The sequence below is a fragment of the Pinus tabuliformis genome, chromosome 8 (assembly GCF_031772625.1).
Source record: "Pinus tabuliformis cultivar Carrire ecotype Pingquan chromosome 8, CPIR1, whole genome shotgun sequence".
Taxonomy (NCBI): domain Eukaryota; kingdom Viridiplantae; phylum Streptophyta; class Pinopsida; order Pinales; family Pinaceae; genus Pinus; species Pinus tabuliformis.
In genome coordinates, this window is record NC_142294.1 from 754,552,180 (window position 1) to 754,565,255 (window position 13,076).

Consider the following 13,076-nt stretch of genomic DNA (forward strand, 5'->3'; position numbering starts at 1 on the left):
AACATGTTCGAAAGATTCCTTAACGTTTTACCACAAGGATGGAAGGACAGATGGATTTATTTCTTAGTCCAGACATAAGGATTTCACGGAAGGAAGGGTTTGTGAAGACAGAAGGATGGATTTGTTTCTTTATGCAAGGTTTTGTGAAGACAACTAAGATCCAAGATCGAGCGAGGGTTACTGCAGATAGAAGGAAGGTACAACTAGGATCCAAGGATGCAAGCATGCTAGCGAGGGAGGGATTTAAGGGTTAGTCTAGACAGACAGCAAGCAGGGACAGAAGGGTTTGTATAGACAAATTGATTTATTGCATGGATGGAGGGATGGCTCCTGCTGAAAGTATTGTTACCATACAATAGGAACTGTTGTTGGTGTTAGTCATCTACCCGAGAAACACGAACCAGCCCAGCTAAGACTATGCACGAACCAGTACAATCAAACAGGCAGAGTTGCCAGAGCGAGAGGTGGGAAGCTTTGATTATGAAATAGGAATTCCAGCATTCCGGTCACACCCCACCCACTTGGTTTGAGCTGCTTATAAAGCTCTGGGTATTATTTTGTTTTATGTTCGACCTGTTCTGTTCACTCATTTCTTATTCTGGGCTCCGAAAAAAAAAAAAAAAAAGCACCATAGTAAACAACATTGGGTTAGTTTCTCGTCTGTTGTTCATGCTCTATTTAATCTATATTGTTCCTTCTTTATTTATAATCTGTCCTGTCACTAGAGCTCATTCCATATAGAAATATTTATGATTTTGCATTTCATCAGATGGAGAACCATAATGTCATGGCTTTGCTTCTCCTCCTGGTAATGTTATCACCATATTTTGCTTCTTGCTATGCAGTTTCATCATCTTCTGAAATGCCCTCTATTTCACCCAAACCACCAAGCCCGAAGCCATCCCCTCGCTCTAAACCAAGCAAGCATCACTCTGCTTCCCCTTCCCCTGCTCCCAAACCCTCCACACAGCATCATCATCATCATCCCAGTTCTGGTGGCCGGTCTACTACCCCTTCCCCTGCTTTTGCCCCTGCCAAAGCATCATCTCATGAACCAGTAAAAAATGGGACTCTGGATCCTTCCCAGGTAAAACAATTGCAGTCACTAGGAGTCATAGTGGGCACCGATCCTTGCAACACAGATGTACAACAACTCTTGATCTGTGATGGGCATGGCCCTCACAAGTATCTCAATTCACTGCAGCTGCAATATTGCTCATCCAACGCTATACTATCCAAGGCCACCCTAGGAAGCACGAAGAGTTATATACCTAGGTGATCCAGCAGCACCAGCATAAGCAAAACCACTACGCTTTCAAGGATTCAGGGAGGTTGAGCAAATACGGTTCTAAATGCAAATCTCCTTCAAAGCAGAGGTTAATTGTAGCACTAGCAACATCAGTAGATCCAGCCAAATAGCCTAGAGGCATCATAAGAAGAGGTAGTAGCAGATAATCATCTGCATAAGCTGGTAGTTGTTGCTGGTAGCTGGTAGCTGTTGCATGCTCGCCACTCTCGCCACGGCAGTCTCGCCAGAATTTTCATGCAGTCTCGCCACACGCATTTTCATGCAGGCCACCTGTCTGAAATAAGACAACAATATATCATTTGTCTCCACAAAATGATATGAGATATCAGTGAACATTATCCCAAACATTAAATGTCTGGGAATTAATGTTAGCATTAAGCTAACATTGTGCTTTTCGCGCTTGTCTAACCGTGATCAGAAACAAATAAATAATTATAACGTAATGTTTTTGCCTCCCCACCTCGGGAAGAGGCCAAATAAGACGGTAAATGACTATATGACTAAAAAATTTGATTATACCAGATTAACCAGCCCTAATAAACAACTCAACTAATAGTAACCACCTCGTTTCCGATTACTATAGTCCCATGCCATTGCCAGATGGCAGGGACTAATAAGGTGACTCTAAAGAGTCTTCCCATTTCAAAGTTCATGCTCATGAGAAATTTTACGTTTAAATGTGTACTTTCGAATATATATATATATATATATATATATATATATATATATATATATATATATATGAGTTTGTATTTTAAAAGGTATTTAAATAAATATATTACGATAAGATTGTTAATAGTGGAGTGGTAATTATAGGCTTTAATTTTTAAGAAATTTGTTTTTAAATTTTTTAAACTATAATTTTTTATAAATTGAATAAGTTGGTATTGCACATGTTATTATTGAGGTCAATTTATAATATTTATTACATTAAAATAATAATAATTCATATTTATAATAATATTTCAAAAATATAATTAACAAAGGTTACATAGAAATTAGTACATGTCGCTTAATTTAAATATAGCTTAATTAAATAACAAAGATAAAGATTTCATCACAAAAATAAAACAACTAATAAAATATTGTATTGTTGAATGTCATCACCTAAAATTAAGAAATATGATTAACTAATATTGTTTATATTAACATACATATATGTGTGTGTTTTATTTTTATTAATATATATAATTGTTTATAATTAAATTTATTAAAATATATTTTTAATATAATAATAAGTCATTTTAAATTGAAAATATTGTGAAAAAATTATAATTCACGAAAATAGAAATAATAAAAATCAAAAAGTTAAATAAAAAATAAATAAAATTAAAAGCAAAAATAGTAACTAATAGAAATAGAAGTTACTAAACAACCCATAAAAAAAAAATGAAATAAAACTAAAAACAAAAAATTAGTAACTAATAGAAATAGAAGTTACTAAACAACCCATAATAAGACCTCAACCAATCACCTTACAAATAAATAAATTTAAATAATAATAAAAATTAACAAAAATTAAATTCCCAATATTAAACTATGGGTAAGAATCATAAATTTCTTGTCAAAGGTAAACTAATAATACACAGTTAAAGGGAATGCCTTATAACATACATTGGAAATAATAAACCTATAAAAAATCTATTAAAAAATAAAATTAACTAATATATAATTAAAAATAAAATTATTTTAATTTATATATGAAATATAAATACGATAATAATTATTATTATAAATTAAAATTTATGTTACCATATAAATTAATATAATAATTCATATTCGTAATCATTATAATTTCAAACTTTATCTTTAATTTTCGTTATATTTTAAAACTTTATTTTTATTTTTATTTTATATGATGATGATGGTGATGGTTAACATCCACTAAGGCCACTGCTGGACACTTGCTCATAATAGTATTCTCACAGGAGACAATCTAAGAAAACGGGGAATGGAAGGGCCCTCCAGATGTCCATTATGTATATCAGAGGAAGAAACAGCTGATCACCTGTTGCTGCTGTGCCCCTTTGCCAAGGCAGTCTGGAAAGGGGTCCTGAGTTCAAGGGCGGACAAGATTGAGCTACCAAGAAGTGTGCCATCCCTGTTCTACGAGTGGGCCAAGCTTCCTCCAATCTGCACCAACAATAAAAACCTCCTTAGGACTGCTTGGATGTGGACCCCTAAATACATATGTTGGAAATTATGGCTGGAAAGGAACAACAGAATCTTCAGAGGAGAAATCTACACTGAAAACAATGTTATATCCAAAATTAAAGCTTTATTGGGAGAGACTTTGGAAGCTAAGCCAACCCTAAGGAATGAAGTAAAGCTGGACAATGAGGAGGAGCTGTGGCTAAAAGAAATCGTTCCAAATAATCAACCCATCCCTACTATTCCAACCACTTGCCATGCTAAGTGGGAAATCCGTATGGAAGAACAGGAATTTCTAAAGTGGAGATCGGCACTAGATGACCATTGTCTTTTCTTCGACGGGGCCTCTAAAGGCAATCCAGGAGCTGCGGGTGGAGGTGGAGTGCTGCTGAAACCCGATGGGTCTACTTTACTCAAGTACCATTGGGGTCTGGGAATCGAATCAAATAATAGAGCTGAGGCTCTAGCTTTGTGGCAGGGGCTGACTCTGGCTCTAAAACGGAACATTCAAACATTGACGGTCTTCGGAGACTCTCGGCTCATCATTCAAGCAATGAATTCTCCTTCGAATCAGTGGCAGATTCATTTAGGCCGAATTCTAAAGAAAATAAGACCCATGCTGGCTAAGTTTCAGAAAATCTCCTTCTACCACATTATGAGGCAGCTTAATTCTCAAGCTGATTTTGAAGCCAACCTTGGAGCTGCCAGAAGCCAAAGAACCCTATCAGTCAATTTGGAAGATTCTCTCTGCATCATCCCATAATCGGATTAACCAGTAATTCTGTTTTAACACAGAAAACCCAGAAATTTGCTTGCTGGAAATGGTGTTTCAGCAACACAGTTATTTTATCAGTTGCTGAAACTGGTGTTTCAGCAACGCCGCTCGTGGTGTTTCAGCAACGCAAAATTTTGACGTCAGGCTCTGTACATTCAATCGGACAGCTGCCCATTTCGCACGGCTCTTTCTGCTCCAGGGGAAATTGCTTTGACATGATTTTGAAGCCAACCTTGGAGCTGCCAGAAGCCAAAGAACCCTATCAGTCAATTTGGAAGATTCTCTCTGCATCATCCCATAATCGGATTAACCAGTAATTCTGTTTTAACACAGAAAACCCAGAAATTTGCTTGCTGGAAATGGTGTTTCAGCAACACAGTTATTTTATCAGTTGCTGAAACTGGTGTTTCAGCAACGCCGATCGTGGTGTTTCAGCAATGCAAAATTTTGACGTCAGGCTCTGTACATTCAATCGGACAGCTGCCCATTTCGCACGGCTCTTTCTGCTCCAGGGGAAATTGCTTTGACAAAAATCAAGGCGTTGGAAGGTTAGAATGAAGACTAGAGATGGAAAACGATTTTCATACTCCCAAGTGGAAATAGCTCATATCCGATTAGCTCCTCTGGCAACAGAGTTAGAGGAAGGCTCCAGAAAGGCATACTCAGGTTGTCAGAATCAGCTGGTAACATCAAGGTAAAGAACCATCCGGCAGAGATACAGCGTTGCTTCTCCAAAAGACGACCCTGAATCAAAGATTGATCATGGATTCGTGGACTTCATGAACTCAGAGAGAAATGAAATTGAGAAACTCAATCCAATGTAAATGCAAGCGGCAGCTGTTTTGCCGCCTTTTAAATAAAAATCTAACCGTTAAAGTAAAAAAAAAAAAAAAACATCCACTAAGGCCAAACTTTGGTCTATTTGTGCCATATAACTTAGCACACATAAGTGATAAGCACTCACCCTGTTCATAGATTCATGGTAAACATGGTGCATATCATACAATTCATATATAATTTCATACAAAATTTATATCAATCCACATAAATTTAGTCAAAATAAAAGTTAAAAAAAAATAATGTTAAAAAATAAAATAAAAATGATCCATGGTATTGACCCATGATATTCATGTGGAATATAGTTTATTTAGAGGAAATTAAATCAACCTAGATCGATCTTAACTCAAGATCTACCAAGTGCCTAGAGAGATCAAATCTCTTGAGATGCAAACCTCTTTTAGAGTGAAAAGAGATTTGACCCCTCTTGACACTTAATAGATCCAGAGTTAAGATGAATCTAAGCTAATATACATATAATTTATTACATAATTAGTTATTTTCTCCCATTTAAAATTGTTGAAAATAATCAAACTCTTATATTTTTCTTTGTTTTCAAAATATAAAATGTATTTTTTACCATTATAAAATTATTCTTTCTAACATTAAAATAGTTCATAATTTTTTTCACAATTTTCACGGAGTAAAACATTATTACATAATTAGTTATTTTCTCCCATTTAAAATAGTGAAAGATAATCAAACTCTTATATTTTTCTTATTTCTTCAAATATTCTTTACCATTATAAATGTATTCTTTATAACATTAAAATAATTTTTACCAAAAAGACAATAGATGCCTCGCAACTTCACCTCAACTCTTTTAACTAAATAAGATGTTATTATTTCTAATTTTTTTTTATTTTTAAAATTTTCTTTCCCTATATATCTTATTTCCTTTGCCAACTAAAATTTATTTGATTATATTTTTTCATACTTTATTATAAATATTATTCTATATTTTTATATTTACTTTTATATTTATATTATTTTATATTTTTCAAAAAAACAAAATATATATATATAAAAGTATAATTAAAAAAAACTATATATATATATATATATATATATATATAAAAGTATAATTAATTTAGTAAGTTAGTAATTCTATTATTTTTATTTAGTGATGATTTAAAAGGGTTATTTCAATCTTTATAACTTTTTTGTTTTAATTAAAAATTGTTTTTAATTTTAAATTTAGTAAGTATGGAAGGATCAAATTTTTCAATAAGAAAATTAATTTTTAGTATAAAATTTAAGAAAAAAAATTTAGCCTATAAATTTAATTTATTTGAAAGAATAACTTTTGCGTAAATCACATGTAGACAAACATTTGTCGACGCGTTTCGAACCAACTAGTGTGGTTCATCGTCAGGACAAGTTTGTTTTTAAACTTGTCCCGACGATGAACCACACTAGTTGGTTCGAAAAGCGTCAACAAATGTATGTCTACATGTGATTTACGCCGAAGTTATTCTTTCAACTATTATGGATCACAGAAGCCTCAATTCAACTAATTTAATTTATATTATAAATTAAAATAAATTTATGTTAATTTTAAATAATATTATTTATATTTATATAAATTTCACATTTTTATTTTTATTTTTATTTTTATATGAAAGTATTCTTATTTTTAAATTTATAATAATATTGATTATATATATATATATATATATATATAATCAATGTGAAATTTAGTGGACGTTAACCATCATCATAACTAACGTTGCAGATATAGGGTTTTAAAAACATTTTATTTATGTTTTTATTAAACCTCGCCGTAGATTTTGTATTTTCCATAATCGTGGTCGAGTGAAGAAGAGCACAAAGGCAATGCGAGTAAGGTCATTCTTAGTGACAGACCCTTGGACATTACGAGCTATAGTAGAGTGTAACCAAGTCACTTGGAGTGTGATCCAAGCCATGAATGTGAGAAAAGGCCACGAAGACAAATTTCCTATGCTAGGTGGAAAAATAGAAATTATATATGGAATAATAGATAAGGGAAAAAAATTCATATATAGAATTACAATCACAACATAGAAGAATTTAGGATGTTGTGTCCACACATGGTAGAAGTGAGGTTGGGTATTGTAATTATGAGAGTGACAAAGCATGTAAACATGTTTCTTATTTCTGGAATTAGTTGAGTTATAGTTGGAGGATCGATTTGGGAACTTGTATATTCAATGTGTCATAAATGCTTACACTCTCACCGTGGTTGGAGAATGCAATGGCCTTTGACTACGTGAATATTAGGGTATTGGGGAGCATGGTCTATGTTGTGCGATTGGGTGTGGTGGTTGATGGGTCATAGTTTGAAGTTATGCTAGAAATTTATTATTATTTTCTTTTCTTTTTTTAAATGTTTTTTTTTGTTTTAACTAAAATGGTTAGGTATGAATGAGAAAGAGAACAAAGGAATGAGAATTGAATTATTAATCAGGTGAAAGTTTTTGGTTATGTTTTGTGTTTGGCTTGCACGCGTCGTGCATGACTGGTTACAACAAAGGTGTACTTTTTGAATCAGTTCACTGCATACAATAATCTACATAGTTTTTCCTATAATTTTTGACAGAGCCTTCACGGTAATATTTGTGAAGAGATCATCTGGTGCATTGCTTGCAATATTGTTACAAAATTTCTTAAAATCATTGCTTTCATTATAATAGTTGGAAAAATTATGATTGTCGTAACGTAAGACGCACAAGTCTGCTTGAATGAACCCAGAAGTGAGTAAATTAAATCTTCTCTGCATTGGACAAACCTATAAGCAATTTCAACAATCCAGCTGTGCCATAGATAATGGAGCTCCACATCACTGGAATGGCAACAAAATTTGGACTCCACGTCCCTCAAAACCTTCCAAGATGGTAAGAGATTTCCTCGTTTCCAAGAACTCTGTTCGAGCCATAAATTTTACCCAACAGATGCATCCATCGCCCTTCAAATCCCTAAGGAAAATCAGGTAGTCTCAAGGCATGATGAAAACCCTGAATCACAAGCCCTAAGCAGTGAAGAAGGAGAAGATACTTTGCACCAGTTTAACAACATTGACGAAATCCCAACAAAAAAACAATGGAAGCTGGTGGATGTTGTAAGGGAAATATGGCAAGTTGCACAACATCCCTAACTCCCCTAAAGTCATCTTGGCTTCATTGTTTGACCCTTTTCAATCAGGTCACTGCATACAATCGTGTGCATAATTTTTTCTATAAGTTTTGACAAATCCTCCACGATAATATTTGCGAAGAGATCATCTAGTCCATTGCTTGCAATATTGTTACAAAAATTCCTAAAAACATTTCTCTCATTATAATAGTTGGAAAAATTATGATTGTCGTAACGTAAGATGCACAAGTCTTCTTGAATGAACCCAGAAGTGAGGAAATTAAATATCCTCTGCACTAGACAAACACATAAGAATTTTCAACAATCCAGCTGCACCATAGACAATGGAGCTCTGTATCGCTGGAATGACAACAAAATATGGACTCTACGTCCCTCAAAACCTTCCAAGATGGTAAGATCTTTCCTCATTTCCAAGTTTGTTCGAGCCATAAATTTTACCCAAAGGATGCATCCACCTCCCTTCCAATCCCCAAGGAAAATCATGTAGTCTCAAGGTACAACAAAACCCTTGAATCACAAGCCTGAAGCAGTGAAGAAGGAAATATGGATGTCGTAAGGGAAAAATGACAAGCTAAAAAACATCCCTAACTCACCTAAAGTCATCCTAGATTCACTACTTGACATTGTACCTTGTCTTTGTCTTCCTCCTTGGAAGAGGAAGTTTCATGGTTGTCGTGTGAGACATTACCATTTATAGTGGTTGGATTCTTCTGAAAATTTAGATGTCTGAGTCCTAGAAAGTGATGAAATGTGGGAATGACAACACTTCCCTGCTGAGAAACTCTTGTGTTCACCAAAGTCCTGCGAATTCTGCTCTTCACTCAAACTTGTGTAGTATATCACTTTATGGAAATTACTTGGATATATCAGTTTATGGAAATCTTGATTTTAATATTATAAAATACATACTTAAAAATTTGTTGTATACCTTGTCCAATATCAATCTCTTGAAATCCTAATTATCAATCTCAGTTTCAAAATCAGTTTTTGGAAACCTGATTTTAATTTTATAAAATATAAAATCACAAACTTGTTGGATGTCTCAATCAATATCAACATCAGTTTTTAGATGCCTCAATCAATATCAACATCCACTTTCCATTTTGTAGTTTTTTCTTTACCTGCCTCCCATCCATTCAATGAACGAATATATAGAGGAAAACAATTCATCTATCTGTTTTTAATTTATCTTTTCTTGCTCCGCCTTGAGAATTTTTTTCCCATTCCATTTGATATGGGGAAAAATAGTTCAGGATTTTTCCCCAAATTTTCCATTCCTTCGGTGTATCTTTGCACCTTTAGGGGCAATTGCTAGTTTAGTATTTTATTTATTAATTTGGAAATAACATATACATTAGATGTGTTTTTGGTCATGGATTGGTTTTTTGGAAAAACCAAACCAATAACAAAAATATAGTCTTTTGTCCAAAATTTCATACACAATTCAAAAAAGTTGTATCTATACCATGTCTTGGTATGTTTAATAATAATATCACTCAAATGCATAAGTCTAAGTGCATCAAAATGTTGTTTATGCTATTGAAATTCCATGATAATTATGAATCTCCAAACCCAAAAGAAGATGCTATGATAAATAAAAAGAGGTTCCATGAAACAGATTAGTTGGGTGTTGAATCATAAGTTGGTGCCTCCGGTGTGCCAAGTGAAGCCAGATATTTTCCTTTGGAGAGGATGGCCTCAGCTTGCACTAACCAAAGAAAAATGTCCTTGAGTTCGAGAGACATCTCTTGGTTCTTTGATCGCATGGAACTGTGCTAAAGAGAGAGCTTCATTTTAAAGTCTTAATTATCCTCGAGTGCTTCGCTAATGAGGGTTTTGATGTGACAATATAATTCTATATTACATAAGTACTTATTTTATATAATTCTATATTACATAAGTACTTATTTTTTATTCCTTGAATGTGGATCGAATTCAAAATCCAATCAATTGTTGAGGAGAGGATTTCCTCATAAATATGCTCATTCCTTTTAGTCATTGCTTCAATAGTTGCTTGATTCACTATTGTATGGATGTGTTCAAGGGTGTGGTCATGGTACCTCTACACCATAGTTTGGGCTCAGAAGCAGTCTGTAACATCACTAACAATGCATTCAAAAGATAAAAGAAACACAAATTTGAATTTTACCATATTTTATCCTTTACCTTATGGAATTGTTTTTCCATGGTTATTAAATAAATGCAATCCTATTTGCATGTTATCATAGTCAGAGTGTAATCTACATAAACTATTTAATTAATTTCTCATTCCAAGGATTTCTTGGTTTGTTACTAAGATCCATGCCCAGCATACCGAGCTTCACCCTACACGTGTTGATTTATTACAAAGGAGAGGGTTGAATTATGATTGAAGTTTCTAGTGAAGTTAGTAAGTCTAACTAGTGTTACTTAGGTTATACGAAGTACATGAACCTTCTTGATGAATCTCTGGCAGAGCTACACCTGGATTGTGCCTCCACTGTCGATCATCTAGGGTTAGATCCAACGAAGGAAATGAACCTCTACGGGATTAGGGTAATGACTCAGTTTTCTCACCCGATCGGTTAGTCATTTGCACGATGTGGTCTGGCCATAGAGCACAACACCAATTTCCCCACCCAAGGGGCTTATCTGCAACCAGGTAATTCACAAAAGGCTCACTCAGGGTTCAGAAACGCTTAATTCCAAGCACTGTAATTTTTTAGTTTTCAGTTTATTATTTCTCATGAGCTACAAGGCAATTATTGTTTGCTCTGTGGCACGTTGGACATGGTCGACAGTTGTACCTAGGTCCCAAAACTCCCTTCCAAGGGTAAAAAAAAATAATGAATCCTTGCTATTACACACTAGAACCCTGCTCAACGTTACTCCCCAGGGTTGTCTGAACCCTCTATGGTTCCTTCGTTACATGGTTTCTTGTTTTCCTTTTTCTTGGTCACGTCGACCTTCCAAGGTAAGGGTCATCATTTTTATAAATTTGTTCTATATTTCTTCTGTTATTTGAGGTCGTCCAATAGTTTCCACTAATTAAGTTCCTTCTTTTTGTTCTTCAAGGTACAGGTACTCAAGAATATTCTTCTCTATTTTTTCCTTTCTAAGGTTGTGTTAACTGCGACTTACTCGGGTTCCCTAATTCTTTCGGGTTCTTTTGGATTACTCTCCTCCTCTAGAAATTAATTTCTAAAGGTAAGTTAAAGTGATGCTAATGCAACATTCTGGGTTTTGTTCTTATAATTAGGGTTCGATTGCTAAGGTTTGATTAATTCTTAGCCCAAATTATCTCGTTGACAAAAGGTTTCTTTTTTGTTTTGGGGCACGAATGGCCACGATTGTGTATGTAAAGAATGGATTCTAAATGTATAATTGAAAATTCTTAGTTTTAATGATTCAATTTGATTAATTCTAGTCCCTTCGAGGGACTGTTTACAGCACGAATTGGTACCACTTGTTTGTGCTCATATAAATATTATGCCCTTGTTTAGATTTGGATTCCACCTTTGTACTGTGAAATTGTTCTAGTAAATATTTAATTAATGATGTTGGTAGAATAATGGTCTTTTTGCATAGTTATCAGTTATGTATGTCATTGGGGCTAAATGTGGTTGGATTGTAAGTATTATGTTTATTTTTAATGTACCTTGTACAAGTGGTTTCCCATGGGTTAGTCTCTACCTAGGGAAAAGTGTCCAAAATAATTATTTTCCTAAGTGTGACTCTATAAAGTGAAAGTGACTTTATAAGTGATAAAGTCAATGTTAAATTATAAAGTGAAAAGTGAATTTAGACATAAAGTACAATGTGGGTACTTTATTTAACGGGTGAGTTAAAAAATAGAAAGTGAGAATTAAATGCACATTTATTCTCATCCCTTTATCTAAATGAATCTGAGCCATTAGATCTTAGGGTTGCCCAAAAGTCATTTAGGGAAACAAAAGGGGAAAAGAAAAGAGATACTGCATTCATTCTTCATTAGCAGATTGGAGAAAGGATGCTGAGAGTTTGAGAAAACTTCTGAAGGAGAAATTTGTTGCAGCAAGCTGAAGGAGTGATTTATGGGCAAAGCTGGGCATGGAAATCAAGGCATAGAAGACAGTAGAAGGTACAGTACGAACAACATTGAATGTTGTGAGTTGCATGTCGTTCAAGAGGATTTTTTGAAAAAATAAATCTGTACAGTTCGTACGGAGTCCGTACAGTACAATTCGTACAGTCGTATCCATACAATACATATTTTTAGCTTCAAGTGGGTACGGAAATAGAGGCAAAGTGGGCAAGATTTTCAAGGAGTTTTGGGTTGAAGAGATAAGTTGTATTTTCTTGTTTTTTTTTGTCTACACATTTATTTTTCCCGAACTTGAAAGATAAATAAATTTGAAGAGCTCTCTAATAGGTTTTCCCCAGAGAAGATTGAAGGGGTTTTGCCTAGGTCTAAGTTGACCAAAAATCTGTGTGTATTTTTATGTGTGTTGTTGGTCTGGTTATGTCCATATTTATTTTCAGCGTGTGTTGACAGTCCCATGTGTTTTAATCTGAAAATTCATTTCCAGAATTCTATATGTTGAATGTATGTTTATGGGAAAGGACATTTAATTGAATGGGAGTGATAAGGTGAAATTAAAACTAGGTTGGGATTGCAGGAAACTTTTTGTTTTAGTCATCAAATTTCAACATGGTATCAGAGATCCAGGCTGAAAATTGCAGTTTGAACAACATATAGTAGTTTGGGACAACAAATAGTGGTTTGGACAACACACTAAATTTTTTGACAACAAACTAATATTTTGGGACAGCGAGGTGAAATCTCACACAGACTGAACTTTTGGGACAGCAAGGTGTGCTGGAAATTTCATTTCTCCATTTTCTTGGTTT

The 13,076-nt window shown here is 34.1% G+C and overlaps 1 protein-coding gene across 1 annotated transcript; it reads left to right on the forward strand.

The window, feature by feature from the left end:
- Window positions 1-3,260: 3,260 nt before the first annotated feature.
- On the forward strand, window positions 3,261-4,223 carry LOC149237780 (uncharacterized). Its single transcript, XM_089369393.1, has one exon. It carries the CDS (start codon window positions 3,261-3,263, stop codon window positions 4,221-4,223), a length of 963 nt encoding a protein of 320 aa, XP_089225519.1.
- Window positions 4,224-13,076: the final 8,853 nt, after the last annotated feature.